This window comes from Molothrus ater, chromosome 21 (assembly GCF_012460135.2).
Source record: "Molothrus ater isolate BHLD 08-10-18 breed brown headed cowbird chromosome 21, BPBGC_Mater_1.1, whole genome shotgun sequence".
NCBI classification, from domain to species: Eukaryota; Metazoa; Chordata; class Aves; order Passeriformes; family Icteridae; genus Molothrus; species Molothrus ater.
The window spans coordinates 5,507,329-5,529,588 of NC_050498.2; the positions used below are offsets into that span (position 1 = coordinate 5,507,329).

The window sequence follows — 22,260 nt, forward strand, 5'->3', positions numbered from 1 at the left end:
GACTCAGGCAGAGATGACCCAGCCCAACCCATCACAAACCAAACCTCAAGCAACCCTAACCCACTCCAAGTCTGAGAAGCACCCAACTGTGTCCCCTGGGGCAGTCTTACTTGATCTACATGGTGCAAACACACCTGGGAGAGCTTCCTCCCCCTGTGGGGAAGCCAGCAGGGAGCTGGGCACGTGTGTGCTGTGACCCTCAGAGCACAGCACTGACCTCTGCCCTGCTGCTGCTCCCTGCTCTGTGATGTTCTCTCTGCAGCTCATGCCCAGCTCCCTCCCCAGAGCAGAGGGGAGCTGGGATTGCTCCCAGTGCAGCCTGACCCTGTTAGTGCCAGGGCAGGTGCCTGGTGAGCAGCTCTGGCACAGGGAGGAGTGCCCAGAGAGCTCCCTCTTGACCCCACTGCAATTAAAATGTCACTGATATTAAACCAGGGCATGCTCTGGAGAACACACAAATGGGAAGACACAGGGTTACAGCCTGAGAGATTTAGCACTGAAATTCAGGAGGGCTGGGAATTGGGTGGAATAAATGCCTTCTTGAAAGGGAGCCTGATTCAAATAGAAAGCAGTGAAACACTTTCACATCCATAAAGCAACTTTCTGGTTTTCTTCTACAGGCAGAAAAAGCACAGAACAAATAGATCCACTGACCATGGGGATTCTACAGCATGCAGCAACATTCATTGTAGAGCAGGAAAAAGCCTGCTCAAAGTTGGTACAATAACTCTGGTTAAATCCTCCTGGTGTTTCAGGACTCAGCACTGGGAGTTTGGCTCACTGAGCATTAAAAGCACAAATGATCAAGGCTTTGCAGAGATAAGCACAGCTCCAGTTATCTCCCATCAGCTAAAGAGGACGTGCTGCTTACCAAGCTGTCCAGCCCTCCTCCCAGGAGGTCCACAGCACCCATCTGCATGGTGGTCACTTGGGGCACATTCACAGGGGGCCCTAGGTCCAGGTTGAGGAGGTCCCCCAGGAGGTCACCCTGGGATGGGATGACCTGTGGCTGCTCCAGGTTTGTGGTGGTGGTGGTGCCCACGGGGCTGTCACCAGCATCAGTGCTGTGGGGGGAGAACAAGAAGCAGAAAAGGACAAATGTCAGTCACCTCTGGTCTCCAGCTCAGGGTCCCAGCATGGGGAAACACAGCAAGAGGTGGCTCTTGCTGAAGACAGGCAAGAGGTGGTGCCAGCAGCTGCTGTGGCCACTGTCCTGCACCAGGCAGGGCTATGGCACCTGGCTCTTCACCACTTTGAGCACAAAGATTTTCCCTGCAGTGGATGTGGCTTTCAGCCCAGCAAAGGGAATCTTGCAAGGGGTGAACCCTTCCCACCCTGAGAATCAGAGACCCCCTCCAAAACAGAGAGCCATGGGTACCACATGGGCTCCAAAACTGAAAACAAGCATTTCCTACTTCAGAATGAACCTAAAGAGATGATTTAAGGCCCATTGGGTCTGAGGATGAGATAAAAACACAGGGGAAAATAAATAATCCAGATTTTCTTGGAGATCTAACACTGATAGAACCCTTGAGCCCTTACTCTAACCAGTGCAAACTTCAGCACTTCCCTCAGATCTAGATTAATCACCTTCTCCTGACCAGCAGCAAGGTCCATCAGTCTTTCCTAATTGAAAAACTCAATCTAAAATTGATTCCTCCCTTCTATCAATAATTTCCTTTCCTCTGAGTTAGCAGGCATGCTAATTACTAGTCTAGAAACAGTCATTATACAGCTTCCAAAATTTATCATCATATGCAATCTGGCTACCTTTTGTATCTTTTATATCCACTTGTGACTGAATTTGGTAACAAAGAGAAGGTAAAAAATAACTGGAGAACTCACTACAATGTATTTATTCCTTAAATCCAGAGATGTTCATATTTTAGATAATTAAATTTTTATATCCTGTTTCCAGCAGGAACTGATAAAATGATTTTTAGCTCATGTTACTGCAGCCAGCAGTTAGTGCCCACAATTGCTGTGGGAATTAGTGTCCTGACAAGGTGTTTAACTCTGGGGCTGTTCTGCAAGCACTGCAGCTTCTGATTCTGAGTAGCCAAAATTCTCTTATCCTCATTCAGCTGTTGAGGGGAAAGATTCAGTGACAGAGTGTAAGCTGCTCCCAATGCCAGTGCCAGGAGGAAAAGATGGAGCATAAGGAGTGCAGAGTGAATTAGTTACCAGGCAGCAGCAGGAAGGCTTGAAAGCTTCTTCTTTGCATTAAAAGCTTTAGAGCCCCACTAGCACTAATATTAGCTGTCCTTTCTGCTGCTGCTGCCTTCAGCAGGGAGAGTGCTGAGTGAGCTGAAGCGCTCACTGGAGCATTCCTGAGGAGAGGTGGTGACTGTGATCCATCCACTCCCACCCCCAGGCTGGGAACAGGAACAGCCTCTCTGGGAGAGGCACATCACAAACCACTCTGCTCCCTCCCAGGATATAATCCCTCCAACACTCCACCCCTTCAACACTTACTCATCCTTCTCCTGATGGAGACACAGAAGTCCCTCCATGTCTTGTGTAACTGCTGCTGCCCCAAAGTCCAACAAGAAATGAGGAAAGGACAAAGCTCAGTTGGTTTGTTTGAAAAAAGCAAAACCCCAGACTTCCATTTGTAAAGAACCTCTTTAAAGAGATTCCTATAAACAACTTTGCATTTTCTTTGAAAGAAAAGAAATTAATAAAGAATATGTGGGTTAAAAGGGGCAAAAAGACTTGATACAAGCTTTCCCCCTTACAGTCTTGGGTTTGGCCATAGGAATTGGAAATTTGGCCATGAATTGAATTGAATTGAATTGGAAGTTTTGACTGAATTTGGAAGTTCAGCCTCCAGCAGTTCCCAGATGTTGGAGTCACAAGGGATGCACAGCCTGAATCAGAATCAAAAATTCTCTGCAGCTACCTGTGAAGCAGGGAAATAGAGACACCTGCCCAAGTCTAATCAGACTTGCTTCGCCCAGGAGCCCTGTGAACACCTTCCCAAATTTCCCAGCTGAATTATGGCTGAGCAGGGGTGGTGGGAGCCACCACAGGAGGAAACACTGCCAAGCCATCAGATTGCTCCCCACCCTCAGGACACATCTGCAGCTCTGTGACACTTGGGCTTGCTGGAGAGAGGCAGGAACATTTCACCATCTGTGAGCTGTTCAATGGGTCTTCCCATCAGCTGAGAGCTGCAAGAAACCTGCCCTACAGTGCTCTGAATGGAAAATGAATGAATCCAAATGCCATGTAGGGTGTTCTGCCAACCAAAACTCCTCTGGGTTTATAGCCAGGGAAGCGCCACTCAAGGCAGTGCTGTCTTGCCCCTCTTAAACCACATTCACTGTGGACATCTCCCCATTCCCATCAGTCTCTACCACAAGGATCAGCCACCAGAATGGTCACTGGAGTGCAGGAGTTGTATAGAAAATCACTTCACTCACTGTTTGGAATTCTCTTTCACTGGGCACCCTTAACTTGCCTTAAACTGATGCAGAAAACCCCAATATCAGGGCCTCTTGAGGTGAGCTCCCACCAGAGAAGCCTGGTGTGGCATTAACTAACCCCACTCATTTTTAAATTTATCCCTGCATCAGCATGATCAGTGTGCAGCACGCTCTGCTGAGCATCCCTCAGACCTTCCCCCAGCTTGCACTGCTGACTGAGGCCTGGGGGTTTGTTTTTTGAGGCTTTTTGAAGCAATGGTTCTGCCAAAATCAGAAAATACTTAAGGTCAGCAGACTGAGCATGAGCAATGAGAGTCCAGCACAGAGACACGGCACGCAAGAAGATCATAAACTGCTCCTTCAAAAAGCTGAATTCTCTGAGCTAAATCCCCTAAAGTGCTATTTGCTAGAGTGACCTGGAACAACAGTGTACAGCAAGGTTGGTAACACCAAAATCCAGCTCATTCTGAGACAAATCTTTGATTAGGAGAGGTAGGAAAGTGGCCACTGCTTTTCCTGCCCAACTGGTACATCTGTACTTGCTGATTCTAGGTCAGTGCAGCCAGACTTGATTTCATAGGCAGGGAGAAAACAACTCAGCTTCCCAAAGCCAGCCACCACAGAAATAGCTTTAGTTGCTAAGAATAGCAGAGAAGTGGTGTCAGAAAATAGAAAAGAAGCAGCATCACACACTGATTTATCAGTGCAACAGCAAAAAATAGCTCTCCAAATGTCACTTTGGGAATATTATTAAGAGGTAAGCCTGGCTACTCTGCCTCTTGCTGCAAAATACACTCATTTTTGTAATTAATACCATTAGTGCAAATAGCAAACTGTTCACCTGAATGAGGGACCATGGGAACAGGCCCAGCAGCAACACAGCCCCAGCTGGGACTGAGGCACTGCCTGCTCCTGCAGAACTAACCTGCTGCCAGAACTGTGATCCCAGGGAGGCACTGAGGCCCCAGGCAGTGAGCCAAAGCATTTCCCCCACCTCACAAAGGTCAGACAAACCATGTCAGTCTACCCATCTTTTTTTGAGCCCTAACAGGTTTAGTGGCTTTTGCACTTTCCTTGCTTTACAGGCTCCAAGTGAGAAATGGAGTTTTATCAATCCTGCTCCATTTCATGTTGCAGCAGTGAAAGATCCCTGTAATTCCTGTTCCAGGAAAGTGATGCTGCATTCCAGGAGACAGGTTCATAAAGCTGAGCTGTTGCTGAAGCAAAGCTCCTACAAAATCTTCTTCTGAAAGATGCCTGCTCTCACTCTAGTCCTCCTTGCAACAGTCATCCAAAGCCTCTGCTTTTCTACTCAAATTCATGTCAAGAGCTCTTTTAATTAATGTCTTCTCAAAAAACATCCCAGCTTCTCCTCACACAGGAACTTTGATACTTCCTGTGTCTTCTAACCCAGGAACTTGGACACTCCATAGCCAGGATTACATTCTGCAATGAAACGGCCCCTTGAACAACCTGCAAACTATCAACAAAATCCCTCTAGGATCTTCTAAAAGATCCTGGCATCTTTTGGACTATTTGCTAGAAAGAAACCACCAACCCCTGATCCCCGGGCTGCCTGAGCTCACCTGCCATGGTGGATGGGCAGGTGCTTGCGGTGGATGCCGTGGCTGCCCTCCACGAAAGCGTTGGGTGGCTTGTGGTACACAGAAGCCAGAGACCCAATGTGGCAGATCAGCTCATCCAGCAGGGTTGGCTCAATCAGATCAGTCTCCTCAGAAATCAGGGGCTTTTCTGAGAGCACCACTTCCTTGGCAGTCACTGGATCCGTGGAAAGAAGGCGCCAGTAGATGTAGCCACGATCCCGCAGGTCTGGGTTGTCAGAATCCTGAGACAGAGCAATGCATCACTCACAGGTCTCAAATCAACTCATGCCTGTAATCACTTCATTCTTCTGGATTAAAAATCCCCAACCAGCCAGCAGCCACAGCCACCAATCTCAAAATGATGTTATAAACTCCTTGTTGAGATGAACATCTTAAAATTAAAAATGAGAACCAAAGCATTAATGCCTGGCTTCCTGCTCAGCTGGTCAGGGAGGAGAAATCCCAGGATTTACACCCCACAATTGCCCCAAACCACAGAGTTGCCAACTCCTTCCAAACTTTCCTGCCACTAAGTGTTAGGAGAAATCCAGAGAAAAGAACATGAGTGGCAAAGACTGGTGCACATGAAGAGCAGACACACAACACTGCATAATGATCCAAGATTCCTGGAAACATGACTTACCCAAGGCACTGCTGGACAAAAAAAATGCTGCAGAACCACATCTTAATAAGCCATATTCTTTATAGCAAAAGAGATCTTAACTTATCCTGCCTTTTAGTTATCTAATGAAGTATGGAGAGATGCTAATGATACACACTTAGGGTACTTCATCAGTTCTCCAGCTGTCAATAATACCCTTGTTTTATTGCAGATACTTTTGCCTCTGCATGAAGTGCTAATTATTTCTCTCCTCTTTGAGCAGCTCTGCCCAGAGCAGCAAAGTGAGTGGGGATGGTTTGCTGATCATGTTCTAGGGAGAGGGAGGTGCTGTGGTTTTATGTTGCAGTGAACTGCTCATGGAAACAAGAGCTCAGGTTTTTAATCTTCATTTCAGCAGAATAGCAGGAGAAATGTTAGAGGCTTTTCCTCCTGATAAAATTCCAGCAAAATATTGTACACCTCACTAGCCTTTCCTTGGCATTTCTTTTTCTCTTCTGTGCTCTCATTGCTGCCCTGTTAGAATCTGCATCTGCCATCTGCCTCAAGACATTCTCAAACCTCTTCTTGGAATGAGACTGAGCTCAGCTCATTTTGCTGGTAAGGACCTAAATTAATCTCTCTGTTGTCTCTCACATTATCTCTGCAGAGCTGGTTTTGTTTGATGGGAGAATTGTGGACTCTTTACACTTTAACAATCCCTCCCAGACTGTGCACTCAGGATCAGGCAGGGTTTCTGCAAGGGCACACATGAAAGGCTACACTCTCCTACTTGCAGGCACCTACAGATTCAAGGCTGACTGTTTCTTCTCACAGCCAAAAAAACACACTGGAAACTGGTAAACCTACTGAAAAAAGAGGCTCAAATCTCTCCAAACTCTCCCCTCTCCAGGGTCTGCATGCACACCTGTGGAGCAACACAATGAACCCTGGCTAGCTCAGCTCCCCACCCATGCATCAGCAATGGGGATGCAGAGGTCTGAGACCTCAATTCCTGTGTTTCTGCCAGCCCCAGCTGCTCCACTGCTATTTTTACCAGAGCTGGCTGGATGGAGCTGGCTCCTGCTACAGTCACACCTGCAAGTCTGCTGTGCTGACAAGCCCTGAGACACTCAAAGTGCAACAATACCTAAGCTGGGGAAAGAAACACACATGTAATTACTCTCCCACTCAAGTGAAAAACACCATCTCTACCTAGAAATCAGACCTTGAAGCAGAAGGTTTTTCAATGTTTTACAGCCAGTTATCCTACATTGACTTATTATTCATATAAAATACAAAAAGCCAGACTGAATCAACATTGGTGACAAACAGAGAAACAAACCCAGACGCCTGTTACATTCTGAGGGTGCCATTAAATGTTCTGTGAGTCAGCACAGTGGGTTTTAGCACTTAGTACCTCTCTTCTGTTGGCTCAGGAAAATGATACAGCATGCCCTTGGCCCACTCCTCTCTGAAGAGCAGCTCAGATCCTGCCTAACAGCAGGTTTTGAAGCAAGAAAAGCAGGTCATGGGTTTGTTGCTGCTGACCAATGCAACTCCCCCAAAGGAATGAATAAAAGTTTGAAGTGCAGCAAATCCACAGCAATGATTTCTTGCAGCAAAGAGGATCAAAAAGGCCAGCTGATGATTGACTCCAGGTTTTCTGCTCAGAAACAATCACAGCCCATTCAGCTGGCAGACTATTTTTATCACTTGACACAGCAGGTCTGGAGAGGAGCTGGTTTTTTTTGGGCACTTTACCCCAGTCATTGGAGCCAAGGAGTGCAGAAAGATCAGCTGAGCTCTTACCCACCCCTGCCACCAGGATATCACCTCTGTCCTCTGGAACTACAGCAGTTGTGACTGCCAGCTCAAGCCAGCCTTGCCTGCAGTGATCTGAGCTCATAACTCAGCATCTCATGAATAATGAATCCATGATCTTAACCCACTGCTACAGCCTCCAGCAAAGCTGCCACATTGGCTGACAGCATCCAAGTACAAAGGCAAAAACCCCAAAACTCAGTTCTTTCTTTTTCATAGCACTGCTTCAAGTTTGCTGTTCACAGAACAAAGTCTTTCTTGCCTCTGTTATAGCTCCAGATGTTTCACTGCAAGCCACCTTCAAGGAGAAAGAATTTTGGTTTCTTGATAATTCTACGCTGTCCCTAACTTTCCATTTAGTGAGTGAATGGGGAAGGAATTTAGATAAAGCAAGAGCTAAGAAGGAGAAAGCAGATTCCAGATGGTAACAGGCACAGAGCAGCTTTTACACAGAGTCTCTTTGGGAGAGAAGGGAACACCCTTGAATCTGATCTACTGCAAAGCTGCCTGGCCTGGCAGCTGGGAGACATCAGCCAGCAGAGTGTCTGCAGGGCTCTGGATCACTGGATACCTTGGCTTACCTGTGTGGCCAGGCTGAGGACCTGCTGGACCAGCTCCTGTGTCTCAGAAGGCTTTTTCAAGAACAGCTTCACTATTGCAGTCAGGAGAGTGAGCTGCACCTAAGAGAGAGGGGCACAGGAGAGATTAGAAATTCCTTTAGTGATATAAAACATGGCTTCAGTTTCCTCACAGCATGACACTGCTCTTTGCCAGTGAAACCCAGTACAATGAGATTGAAATCCTTGCCTGTTGCAAAACACTTTCACAGAGAAGTCCCTGAGCAGCAGGCTGAGGTTTGTGTCATATGCCCAGTACAGCCACTCCCCCAAGAAATATGCAACCTTTGGAACCCCCTCTTGTGCTTCCAAGATGGGAATTTTTGGAGACACACCAAAACTGCAGATTCCCAAGAGTTTTATGTTAGCCCAATATTGAAGCTTTTATTGACAAGTATTGTCTGAGCACTGCAATAACATTTACTGTCCATCCCATAAACACACTGCACGAAACACTACAGATAAAATGCACATTGCAACTTTTACCTGAGTACTTTCATCATGGAAACCCTCCAGGAAACTCTCCAGCAGCTCATCTGCATTGTCAATTCTTTCAGCATATTCACCCACAATCCAGATCATGGCAGCTCTGGCATCTGGCTCATCCAGGGAATCCAGGTTCTCACACAGAGTGGCAATGATGCTCTCATACCTGGTTTGTCAGAGTACAGGTGGATTACTGGGGAGAACTGGACTTGTTTCACTCCATTTCTGCCCACATCATTCTGCAGAGAATCCTGCACTCACATCATGTTTTGTGTTTCTATACAACAAGCAGCATTTGCATTCAATTATTTTTTTTTCCCTCCCAAAGCTGAGCACTGAGATCTCACAAGGTCTCTGCAGTTTAATCCATCAGCAAGACCACCCAGATGTGGAGTTTAAGATAAAGCTGCCTTCTGTTCTGTTTGCTAATGGGAATATTTGATCCAACAGTTCAAACCATGAGTCTGAATCAGATCCTGCAGCCTTGCTGGAGGCTCCAGCCTGGTAACTCTGAATTGGGTATTGCACTCCCCCAAGGCTTTACTGTAAACCAGACAATATCCCACAATAATTCAGCTTCCCCTATTCCCACGTCTGGGTATCCTCACAAGCAGGGAATTTCTGAGACTGACAGCAGAAATTGCTAGGGAAACCTGCAGATGTCCCATATTATTTTTTAGGTGATCATGAAGTCTCTGCTGAAAAAACATTGCTGCAGTTTTGTGGCTGAGGAGACAAAATCTTACTGCACAACCAAGAGAAGCTGAGTTCTGCCCAAGCCAGAGGGAACACCTGGTGGGAAAGGCCAGCAGTGCTTTGTTTAGCACAACCTGACTGGATCTGGGACCATGGGAGCCATGAACTTTCACAGCCCTGTGAGGACACTTCATGGATTTCTAGAGGGGATTAAAACCAGAACAGCCTGATGCTGTAAACCTGGCCAAATTTCCCTTGTGGCATCCCCTGAAAGAGCTTTACTGGCTTTTGATCCAGCCTTCAGCATGGAGTGGTGGGGAATGAAAACTTTTCAATTCAAACTAACAACAAGCCAGGCTGACACCTCACCTAGAGCCTCCTACCAAACCAGGAGGGGGGATCACTGCTTCCAGGTTTGCTTCAGAGCCCTGCTGAGCAGAGAGCTGCTCTATTCTGATGATGGCAGCCAAGAGCTTCCAGAACACCCTGAAGTTTCCACCTACTTGTTGGGGTACTTGCGGAAGATGTCCCTGATGACCACGATGGCCTCCTGCACCACGTAGTTCACCTTGGTCTGGATGAGGTCCAGCAGGGTGCTCACACAGCGCTCTGCAGATTGCTGGAGACAGCACAAAAACACCATTTAAAAAGCTGAAGAAACGCTCCTGCTCCCACAGCACTCACTGAGGAATGTGGTATGTGTGTGAGGAAAGGCCCAGAGGACAAGAGCTACAAACTCTGTCCAGAAATGAACTACAGGGGAACAAAAGGTTGCTACAGTGGGGACACCAGCTGGCTCCAGCTCCTCTAGAAAGTAAGAGGAGCAACTGTGCCAGCAGAAAGTTGGGTCAGCACACAAGAGAGCTTGGGAACATCACCTACACTGCTGTTTGTACCACCCTGGGGCTGGTACAGGCCACTGAATGAGCTCTCTGGAGCTTCCCATGCCAGGCAATCAGAGCTGGGAAAGTTGTGATAGGGACTGCAGGAAAGTTTCTAGCAAAGCCAGAAGGCAGGAGAAAACAGTGCTGTCAAAACCAGCAGCAAAAAGCAGCAACAGGTTCAGTATTTTTGGGGTGAGGTCACTAACAACATGTGAAATGCACAGCTAAAAACAGAAATTCAGCTGCTCCTAATGCAGCTTTCAATTAATTAGTTCAATTCACAGGCACTGCAAGATAACAAAGACTGGACACTGTCATGCTCCAGGAACCAGGAGTGGAGTTAGAGGCAGTTAATTCAGGGAGGTCTATTCCCAAACAGCACAGTGAGACAGGACATCACAGGAGCAACCACCTCCAGCAGCAGAGTCTCAAATAAGGGCAGTGATTTGGTTATTAGCAGAGCACACATGAAGCCTCATTACACAGCTGGTGATTAATGTGAGAAGCAGACTGCTCCCAACACTGCCTTCAGAACACTCATAAAGGATTCAGGCTGGAGACAAACACTGTGGGGCACAAACAACAGCAATGTAGGTGGATTTTTCAATTCCAGTGAGTTAGCAGCTCCCTCAACTTACAGTGCACTTAAAGGCTGGGCAGGAGGAGGAGGAGTGAAATGGCATTTTAGTCACAGCAATCAGTTCTTTGAGAATGGGCAAAAATGTCAAGGACAAACCTCAGGAATTTGGGTCAGAGACTAAAACCTTCTGGCAGCTTCCTGCCCTCCTGGGTACCTCACACAGGGCCTGTCAGCACAAACAGGCTGACATGAGGATCAGCCAAGGCAGGATCAACACAAACCAGCACTTGCTCTGCCTTTGCAAACTGGCAGTAAGTCATAAAGCTCTCCCCTGAAATTCACACCAAACAGAAGAAAAATCCAATACAATTGGTGTCAGAGAGGCATCACATAAAAATGGGTGATTGCTGTAATATTCTTTTATGATACCTCTCCCTCCTTAGCTCAGCTTTATGGGTACTGTGGCACTACAGGGGCACTGAATGGCAACCTGACCATGTCTTGCTCTGATCCCTTCTGCTCCAGAAGGGATTTGAGGCTGTCACCTGGAAGACACTTCCATTTCATGGGAACTGACCATGGACCTGGCTCCACACACTGACCTGGCTCACAGTGGGAGCCCTGCTCAAAGTCCTTGCAAGAGAGATGCTTCAGAGCTTCAAATTTCACCTCCCCATCTCAGTAACTTTCATCTGATATTTTAACAAGTGACCTGATGGGGTAAATCTGTGCCACATCCATCTACAGAATCCACAGCACCAGCCACTGCTGGCAACAAGCACTGCAGCCCTGTCAGAGCCTACAACTAACAGAGCTTTAGGAGCTGTACAGTTCAAGGAAAAGCAAATTAAAGTTTTTCTTTTCTTTAGATGCTTTGAAGCGTAATTTTTTTCCAGGAAAAGCACAACATCCACTTTGAAATACACAGCAATGATTTTTAGCCAAAGAGTCCCTTGGAAAGTGAGCAGTGGTGGGCACATGCCCAGAAGAGCAGTCTCTCTAACAAAAACCATCTCAGCTCACCCCATCCCTTGTAAACACACAGCTTTTTGAAGGTGGACGTCCTTGGGGACAGCAGAGCTCTGCAGACTGATGAAACAGTGCTCAACTCAAAGAGCTTTTAAGTTGGAGTGAGGAAGGACAAGAAACCAATGTCAAAATTGCTTTGTTTTTCTGCAGAAACCAAATGAAAGCCCACAAGATTATTGAAGTAGCACATATCACACATGAGCCTCAATGATTTCTAAGAACCAGGCTGCTGGCAGAATCTCTTGGAAACGAGACAAATATCCCTGTAAGATGGCTCCTTCTGCTTTTCTCCTTTGCTCCAGAGGAACCCCTGTCTTTACTGCATCCACTTCATTTCCTTTTCCCACAGGAGTGGTGCTTGTTTTGCTAAAAACCAAAGCATGGAATGATGGTTTCTTGTGATGTTGCCACTGGAGCAAACCAATTCACAAGGCAGACACGTGCAGCTACACCAGAGTTTGCTGTAGATAAACCCAAATTAACTCTGAGCTCAGCTAGCAATAATCCAGCAATATCCATGCAAAATGTTCTGACATCCCCCAAAACAATGTGACTGCTCAAGCCTGGGCAAAATCTTGTTACTCAGTGTGGGTGTTGGTTCCATATCCCAAAGCAGCACCAGGAGAAAAGGGAACACCACATTTGCTTTGTGGTGCACCTCTCAGCAGACAAATTTATTTCTGTCTCACCCTCCAAGGAGTGACAATTAGACAAAAGATAGGATCCCTAAAGGCAGAGCTGAGGTGCTCTGTGAATCCTCATTCATCAACAGCTCCTACTGGCTGTGTCCTCTGTCAAAAATCAAATTTCTGAGCTTTGGGAACTTGGGCACTGATGGCTGTGAGGATGCTCTCCCATTAGTCATAATTCACAGTGTAAACAGCCTCTAGTAAAAACACAGATGCACTGGGGACAGGGATTAACCTAGGGATGAGGAAAAACTGTCATGAGGTGTTCTATGTATCTCTTTAAATCTGGTTCTTGTCAGAGCAGGAAACAGATCTCACCCTTAGTAGCAGCAGTGCCAAAAATCAAGGTTAAAATGGCTGATGGAGAGACACAATTACAATTAGAGGGTCACTAGAGAGGCATTATCATTTGCTTATCAAATATGACTGGTGAGGTATCAGGGATGGGGGAAAATGTGGAGGATGAGGGCAGGAAAGGGTAAAAACTTCTAAAAACACCTTGATGCTGCAGGAATACACCACCCTCCTTGCAACTAGGACATGCACAAGGCCAAATCCTAGTGAGAAAGTCCCTGCTGAGAGCTAAAACAAATTCCCACCCTGCCAGCACAGCACTGCTACAAAAAGCACTGTGACCAGCTCCTTTTAAACTTCTCTGTAGCCCTTTTGCATGCTCAGGGGGGTTTTCTACAGTCACTGCTGTGGCTCCTGCCTGGATGCAGCATGGAAGGAGTGCTCTGGTATTTTGAAGTGCAGACATAAAACAGAAGCAGCAGCCCCTGCTCCATGGGGCCATGCTTCAAAGAAAGCCCCTGGCAGTGACAAACCTTTGAGAGCTGAAGGAAGGAAGGAAGGGAGAGCTGCACAAAGGGGCAGCTGATTCTCTCCAGAGGACAGAAGTTGGTGTCCTCTGTGCACAGGCTTGAAGTAGTTCAGCTGAAACAAGAGAATCCTGTGCACTGACACCACACTAAGCCAGGCATGATTAGGTTATTATTTAAATCTGCTGTCAGGCAATGCTCATGGGAACACACTTGAGCAAAAGCTAAATGAGCTCAGCTGAAATTAGAGCACTTTATGTGACATTCTGCACTCAGTCATCAGTTTACTGAAAAGTACCAACACCACAGCACAAATCTTCCCCCTCTTCACAGGATTTCTGAGCTCCTGACAGGCATTTCAGATTCACTTACAGTGAAATTAACAGACACATCACTAAAAAAACAATATTCTATTATGAGCACTTAGGTGGATGTTCCACTGGCAGAGGACATTTCAGACTTGTTTTGGAAAACTGCAGAGGTTCCTGGGAACTTGTTTGCATAAGCATTGAGGTAAAAGAGAGCACACTCCAAATGAAGTTTACAAGTTATAGGGATGGATTTATGTAAGTAGAGTCACTCTGTTTGTATAAATTGCATTTAAGTGCCCCAAATCTCTGCAATTCTCTGTGTTCTGTTCTTCTGAAATGGAGGGGAGGAATGACACAAAATGCTTCATAATACTGAATTTCTCTATACAATATCATCTTCTTCTCCCTTCAAAAGGTCAGGCCACAGCTATTAAAGGATTTGGATGGATAAGTGGTCATTGTTCCACTAAAGCAAATACAGTAAAATATTCCATCAAGGATGAATGACCTGCCTTGCTCTGCCTGCAAGATGAGAGGAGCCCCCACCCTCCCATGATGTCCTTACAGCTCACACCCTGCTCAGGGCTGCTCTGCCCATAACCAGGATGCATCCAGGCCACTTGAGGGGGGCCACCACTGAAATTGCAGCACCATGGAAATGAGGTGGCAAAGCCCAGCACTGTTTCTGAAGACAGGGAACCAGAGAGAGCCCCCAGGGTGAGATACTTGCCTCCACCTTGATGGCGCAGCGGCCGATGGCGCGCACGGCCTTGCGCACAAAGTCCACGTCCACCTCGGTGGCGTATTCCTTCAGCTCTGCCAGGACCTGTGGGGACACCACACCACTGTCAGCCCCTGGGGACACTCAGAGAGCAGCCCACCCTCACAGGTGATGCTGCTTGGGCACCAGCAGATGAGTAGGATATCCTTTCACAGCTACCACACACGTCCGGCCAAAGCCTGCCATCAGCCCACTGGTTTGGTTATCCTGGTGTCTAATCCAACCTGGCCTGAGTTACACTTGGTGTAGGCTGGACAAAGTCAAAAGGTGGCCTGGTCTTGATTATTTTCAATCCCCCTGAACAAGAGCTGAGGACAAATCAGCCCTGCCAAACTTCAAGGTTTCTATTCCTTCCTGCACTGAAAAGATATTTGCTGTGTGCAAAGCTCTCGGCAACAACCATTTTTGATCCCTCCTTTTCTGTGCTGAGATGAACCTTTGGATCCCTGGTGAATCCAAATAGAAGATGCAGAGGAGATCTAAAGGCACCCTGGAACATCTACACACAGATTAATAACAGCATGAAGATACTTCCCCTTGTAAAAGTAAGATTTATTATTTTGTCTCACTGTTTTGCTAATGGAAACTGATGAAGGGCTAAACCCAGGATCTGCTGGGATCTTACAGACCTTTAACTAAAAAGCTTTGTCTTAAATCACTTAGCTTACAAAAAATTATTTCAAGAAAAGACCATAGATAATTTATATTCCCTCAAAAGCTCAATTTATTTCAGTTTCTCATGCCAAACATGACATCAGGGTTTTAATCGTGATGTCACAAATAGATGGTGAGGGAGAGGGGAGCAGCACAAAGCCAGACAGTCCTTTGAAAAATCTCTCATCCAAGCAAATTGCTCAGAAGAATGACAAGATAAAGAGGCCATGAAGGGCCAGACTGCAGACAGATAAATCTGCAAGGAGGAGACAGGACATCTGTGTTTTGAAGTTTTATTATTTCCTTGGATGATCTACGTTGCACAGCACTTGGAGCACCTGCCTTTAGCAGCTGATGCTTCCCAAACACTGCCCAAGGCCAGGGCTGGAACCATCCTGGTGCCCTGGTCCAGGATGGGCACAGGGAGGGAGAATCTGCCCCAGCAGCACAGGAGGATGTGGTGGAAGGTGCTCCCAGGTCTCATTCCAGGACATATTCCTGCTAAAGCTTGTGTTGTTTTATGAATGCCTCCTCAGAAGCTGGAGAGATTCATTCATTAGTCTGCAGATCTCAGACTGCCCTCCAGACACCACTGGCTTTCATGCAAACAGCCCATATTATTGGAACATTATAAATTCAAATTGGTGTGGAGCCTACCAAGTAAAGAGAAAATGCTGAATATGTTCACACAGAAACTGATTTTTGAAATATTTTCCATGCCCCCAGCGCAAGAAGGGCATGAATTACCTTGCTCAGTTCCAAAAACCATCAGGAGAGAGCTGAAGGAGCTGCTTCAAAATGTCACATGAAATGAAATTGTTCTGTGACAATTAGGATAGGACAATAATAGCACTAACCAGAGGCATTAATCATTCTGCATTAGTGTTAGGCCTCATGGCCAGGGGTGCACTTCCTCCAAGGAAGGGATCTGCATTAAACCAACATCAAATACAAGAAGAATCTACACTGTAAAGTGAATCTCAATTCAGTTCAGCTTCAGCTTTGTGCTATTCCCATTGTGGAAGCAAGTTAAGCAAAAGCAGGATTTTTTTAGCTCTGAAGAGTGCCTGTGCAAGCGTTATAACAATTTCACTAACTTGAAATTCACACTGCAATAATGTTTGGCCTTTCTGAATGCCTCCCTTACAGGCACACCCCTCTCACTTGAAACAAGGCTCTCATTCCAACCTCAGCACTGGCGCTGACTCATTTGACAGGATCCATGAGTTCTCCTCCTGGAATTGTCATCAGTGAAACAAGATCCACCTCACGGTCACGATGCATCCATGCCAAGCTATTAACATTTAAATTCTGGGGGAAACTCCAGCACCTCCCATTAAAGAACTCACAGAGCACTCCACCAGGCACAGTGATGCCTCAAAGTGATGCTGACTCCAGGGGTAGCTGCAAACACCCTCACAACAAGGAGCAGGGCAGGGTTTTCCCCTCCCAGAGCACTGCAGGAGTGCCCCAGCTGACCTGGGCAATGTTTGCTTGGGAGGCCAGGCGGATCATGATGTCCAATTTCTCCAGTTTGACATAGATGGGGTCGTTGTACTTCACAAAGAACACTTTGATCTCCTGCTTCAGGATTTCAGGCCTGCAGGGAACATAATGCTGTCACTCAAGAGTGGTAAAAAAGCCAAAGTATGTTAACAACAGGCATATTTTCTTTAGAAATCTCCCCAAATATCCACTGAGAAAAAGAGTGGTGTCATTCTGTCCTGGTTGACCAAGGAGGTCATGGACTCCCCATCCCTGGAAGTGTTCAAGACCGGGCTGGACAGGGCTCTCAGTAATTTGGAATGTGAAACCTGCAGAGGAAGCTGGAACTGCATGATCTTTAAGGTCCTTTTCAAGCCAAACCATTCTCTGACTCTGATTTTATGCCTAGGATGTGCAAACACCAATTTGAAGAAAGAAGCCTGGTCAAAAAGATTATTTAGATACAAAAATGCATAATTCAAGTCTTTCAATAGCCACATCTCTGCTTCCTCTATTTCGAGCTGCTGAACCAACCACGACAGGCAGTGAACAGCAATATTTTCAGTGAAAGAACAACATCCTTATCTTAATGCAAAACCTACAAATTCATTTCCACTTTCACTTCAAGATGCCAGTGCACAGTAACTCTGCCCTAATATAATCACAAAGAGCTATCCGAGCTATCTCACCTTTCCAGCAAGGATCAGCAGCAATAAAACATGAACACGGGGGCAAAGTGGTGGGAAAAATCCCAAGCCACTGTGCACCAGGATGTCACCAGCCTGGTGGCTGTGTGCTGAGCAGAGTAACACAGGCACAGTGAGATCCTGCAGGTCACTGTGAACTGTTCCTGTTTGCCATTTTGATTTATAGAGGCCAATTCTGACTACTCATAAAGAGAAGGTGAAGAGAGGCAGGTAAAGAAATACTGCATGAAACTGGTATCACAAGTATGCTGTAAAGGAAATAAGTTCAGGCTGCCAGAGTCATGAGACTGTTTAACCTGGCTCTCAAGGGATCTGAGCCTGGATTAAAAGAAATTCTGTGCATGTGGCAATATCTGGAGATCTGAGATAAAGAGATGGCCTTTGACAACACAGGAATTAAACCCCCTGAGCCTTTACCTCTTCTGCACAATCAAGTTGATGTTCCTCAGGGCAACATACTGAACTTCAGGCTCTCCAGAGAGCAGGGTCACCAGAGGAGGGGCAAGTTTCTTCAGCAGCATGTTGTAATAGTCAGAGTCCTTGGGGAGGAGCTCCAGGAACTTCATCAGGACCTTCACTGCTGACAGCACCACTGCTGAGTTGGCATGAGACAGCCGGGGGGTCACCCGCTCACAGATGCTGGGGACAGAGGCACAAAAAAGGGTTCAAATGGATTTCAGGGTGCCAAATATTTCAAATCTGATTTTAGGAGATGGCACATAGCTTCTCAGACACTGCTTGGATTAGGTTTTGCTCACAATGAATGGGCAAAGTCCTGTTTTCCTGAACGCAGCAGGAAACAAACAGGGACTTCTCTGACAGCTTCAAGTTTCTCTCCTGCCACAGTCAGCTCAGGAACAATTCCACACTCCCTGCTTTTTCCTGGTGGTATTTTCTATTTGTGTGATCTTGTCTGTCACTTACAAACATAACTTTAACAAAAACAGCTACTGGAAAAACACTTTAGCCTCCATATAGCCATTCAGAAGTGATACACGCTTCTGGCTTGCTTGGGGGGTTGCTGTCATTTCAACAGAAAAAGATTTCTGTTCCTCTGAATACACAAGAAAAGAGTGACCTAAATATCCTCCCAAATCCCACTTGCCATAATGGATCCTGTAATCAAACTGCATCCTAAACAGCCCATCCCAAAAAGAAAGGAAGTTTGGGTTCATATGGTCTTTCTTAAAGCATCTGTCAAGTTTCTTCCCACTCCCTCCTGCATGTTGCTAACCCAGAACAATCTCAATCCCATCTGTGCCTCCTGAAGTTTCCTTCCCTGCAAGATCTGCTTTCAGCCATGCTGGAAGGGAAGCAGCACAGCTCAGTGAAGAGCAGAGAAATCCAAATCAGGTTTGGGCGCACCCCCAGCTGCCTCTGCCCAAGGTCACCTGCATGTCCCAGCTGCCTCCTCTCTCTGTGCCTCAGTTTCCCCATGCACAGGGGAGTGATATTTTGCTGGAAAGGAGGGTGGCTTTCCCAGTGCTGTCTGACTCCAGGAATCAACTCCACACAAAGGAGCAAAAGGATAAATCACTCTTCAGAGGAACTGGGACATGTTCACAGGTGCTCAGAGCAGTGGTTCCTCTGACAGAGCTGGGATAACACCAGGCTCACACCCTGGAGATCTCTGCAGGTCCCTAGCACTCATTAAGAGCTGTTTCTGGCACAGAAACAGAACACAAGGGGGAAAAAACCCAGCAAGGCTATTGGGAGTCTTCTTAGAAACAGTGCATCAAAAAAAGAGTCAATGAAGAAACCCATCAAATTCCAACTGCTCTGGCCAGGATTTTGTACGTGGGCTTGTGATCCTTCCTCCCCCTCCATCCCCACATCAGCTGCATTAAATACATCATCTCAGAGTCTCCCTGTTCCAAGTTACTTTTCTGGCTGAATCCTTGTTTTCTTAGGAACACAATCTGGCTTTTTGTGATTCTGGAGACAGATAAGGAAGAGGCTTGAAGTGCACAAACTATCAGCCCACTACCCAAACCCTAAAGTCTTTCTATTTAGGTTTAGTCATTGCAGTTAAAGGTAAAAGCACAAAGGTGAATTTGGAACAATAAGGAAGATGATTTCTTACCTTTATTTTCACTTCTATCATATCACAGACTAGCTTTCAGTTGGAAAATATTCCAGACCTGCAGTGCTTTGGAAACCCACAAACCTATAAAGGCTTCTTGCCTCTCAAAGCAGGAAAACCAAATAGGAAAGCTCTGCTTTAAAGCAAAAAATCCTCCAAACAGTGCTTCCACTGTTACAGGTTTGGTCTTGAGCTGATCCCTTCTTAGTAGTGCCAGTCCCCCCAGGAACCAGGCCTTTTAAATAGAAAATAAAATAAAAAAAGATAAGCAGAGAAAATGGCACTGCAGAGGGAAGGGGCAGGATTCCAACATCAGCCCAGCTACCCAAAGTGGTTTTGCTTTTAAATCTAGTTTATCAAGTCTCATTTGTGCTGCCACAGCGCCCTGTTACCTTTCAGAGCTGTACCACCCCCAGCAGCCCCCAAGTGCCACCAAAAGTCACCGCACCTCTGAGCTTCCCGGTCATCCTTGGGGTTGTAGTTGGACAGACAGTCCAGGATGAAGATCTGCCCCCACTCTGTGCACTCATTTAAGGCTGTCAGCAGCTTGTTGATGTTCTGAGGGTTCAGATCCAGCAGGTTGCTGTTGGGGTGGGACTCACTGATCTCTGACAGGGCGGCCACAGCGTTCGCTACCACCTGGGGGGAGAAAAGCTCCTTGTTAGCAGAGCAGGAGGGGCTGGGCAGGATTGATCCAGGGTTGGGGACCTACAGGGAGCAACCTGGAGCTCCATCAGCTGCCACAGCAGTTACCTGGGATGTAGCACAACCTGCAGAGCCCAGAGCTTCACTGGGAGGAACAGGAACCCAGGACAAGGACATCATGAGAGACTTGGTGGCACCCACGGGGAACAGCAGCACCCTGCAGGCTCCACATCCTGCCCCAGTTCCAGGGGATGTTCAGCTTTGCAGTCAGGGTGCCCAAACCTCCAGCTGCCCTATTTTTTATTTATTTTTTATTTATTTTTTATTTTTATTTATTTTTTATTTATTTATTCAGGAATGTGTGCCTCTTGCCCATTTTCCCCATGGCACATGGCTCAGCACTGATCCAGAAATGAGCTGGCAGGTGCCTGGCAGCCTCCAGCTCTGCAGCAGCACTGGCAGGTCACAGTTTGAGAGCAAACAAAGCATTTCTCTAAAATGGGCAACTCCTGCTAAATTTTTCAATAAGCCATATTTCAATTTTCAGGCCCCAGAACATCCTTTTGCTTTATGGAACCATGGTAAAGCAAGCATTCCAGCACAACTCATCCCTGAAAATATTCCTGCTGCATTTAGGACTATATAAGGTCTTCTCTTTTCTAAGCACAGATGAAACGAAGCACAGAGAGGAGGTTCAGGGTCCAGATTGACACAAACAGAAGTGGGAGTGCAGCATAAATTTCTAATTCCATACTCAAATTCAACAGTTATTCCAACAGACTCCATGGGAAGATTTTTTTTTTAATAGAACTGCAGAATATAGAGACAAAATAGAAAATTTTGCAGATGAGACTAAAGTCTTATTTGTTTCACTAACATGAAAAGGGATTTAAGATGAGATTGACACAGAAAACTGAAATCCCCTATGAAAAGGTAATTTCAGGACATTTTACAATGTACATCATGTCCAGCCCAACTCCCAGCAAATATTTGCTCAAATGAAGATTTATAGTGTTATTTTCTATGAGATTAAGGCAAAGAAACATCTTATCTAAAATCATCTGATTGTCTGGGTGGCTAAAGATGCTTTTGATGCAATATAATGAAAACAAGAACAGCACAACCAGAACTTTCCCTGCTTTGTTCCCATCCCTGCTTGTCATTAAACCAATATATTCCAAAGTCATTGCACAGGCACAGTAATGTTGATTGTTCTGCATTTCACACCTAGAGGTCAGAGATAGGATTCTGATCCAAGATTTTATGAATTTCATTAGTTGAATGAGCCTTCTGTCACCAAAATCATTAGCAATCAGTGCTGCTGTCTTCTTGCACTGTTTTAATGAGGAACTTATTAAGATAGGCTGGTTATCCTCCTCATTATTTAATTTGCCTAATTCCTGAATGGTTAATGTGATACAGCATAAAACTGAAGTAAAAGATTTTTATTATTGTATTTTTGAAGTTACCAGTGAAGACAAACCTCAAAAGCCACTGAAAAATTCCAAACCCTCATGAAAAAGTACTTATAAAATGACAGTGCTTTGGGAAAAAAATTTTGAATTGACAAAAAAATTTACATAGCCAAAGCATCAAAGAAAGGGATCTGTCAGTCATACAGAGGGACAGGAGCTCTGGCTACTGCACTCACACTGCCAGGCACTTTGCTGCAGTAATTGATAAATTAGTAACTAATAGAGAATTTTAGAAGAGAACTGAGACTGCAGAACTCCAAAATCATTGAATCCAACCATTAACCCAGCACTGCCAAGCCCACCACTAGATCACATCCACAGGTGCCATATTCAGATATTTTTGGGCAGTTCCAGGATATCCTAAACCCTGTGCTTCCATTTCCTTCCTTGCTCCATGGAGTCTATCCCTGTGTTTGCCATGGGCAAAGGATGCACAGAAATGCTGCTCCCATGGGTGGAGAGCAGCAGCTCCAACCCAGAGACCAAACTGAGAATGAGATTTTGCTCTCAGCATCTTTTTGGGTCCCTGTCAGCAAAAATGCAAGTGTCCAGCTCAAAGCTGAGGATGGGACAGGAGGTGGCAATCCACTCCTAATTCCATTCAAAACATCCATGAGGAAGTGGCAGAAGGCCAGATGGGCTTGGGAACGTGGATTGTGGTCTCCTTGAGTGTCAGAAAAAGGACTGGGAGGGGTTGTGAAATATCTGGTGGCAGCTCAGTCCTGCCAGAGGAGCTGGGATGTACAGTCCACAGTCCACAATTGAAGCTGGTCCTCACCCCCCACCTCAGCAGCAGTGACAAGGAGATAATTGAAGAAAAAGGGGATAAGGGAAAGGGTGGGGAATAAATGCAAACTTTAAAC

General features: G+C 46.1%; 1 protein-coding gene across 4 annotated transcripts in view; it reads right to left on the reverse strand.

Moving 5' to 3' along the window:
• AP2B1 (adaptor related protein complex 2 subunit beta 1) overlaps positions 1–22,260 on the reverse strand; it is a 77,991-nt gene that overhangs the window by 35,997 nt on the left and 19,734 nt on the right. For all 4 annotated transcript variants that reach the window (XM_036394968.2, XM_036394965.2, XM_036394966.2 and 1 more), the window contains exons 6-14: positions 19,726–19,916; positions 17,612–17,833; positions 16,482–16,602; positions 14,298–14,393; positions 9,757–9,872; positions 8,558–8,723; positions 8,036–8,134; positions 5,015–5,274; positions 872–1,064 (exon numbers count right to left, since the gene is read on the reverse strand). In XM_036394968.2, coding sequence (XP_036250861.1) covers positions 872–1,064; positions 5,015–5,274; positions 8,036–8,134; positions 8,558–8,723; positions 9,757–9,872; positions 14,298–14,393; positions 16,482–16,602; positions 17,612–17,833; positions 19,726–19,916 — 1,464 coding nt within the window. The remainder of the gene's footprint in view (positions 1–871; positions 1,065–5,014; positions 5,275–8,035; positions 8,135–8,557; positions 8,724–9,756; positions 9,873–14,297; positions 14,394–16,481; positions 16,603–17,611; positions 17,834–19,725; positions 19,917–22,260) is intronic.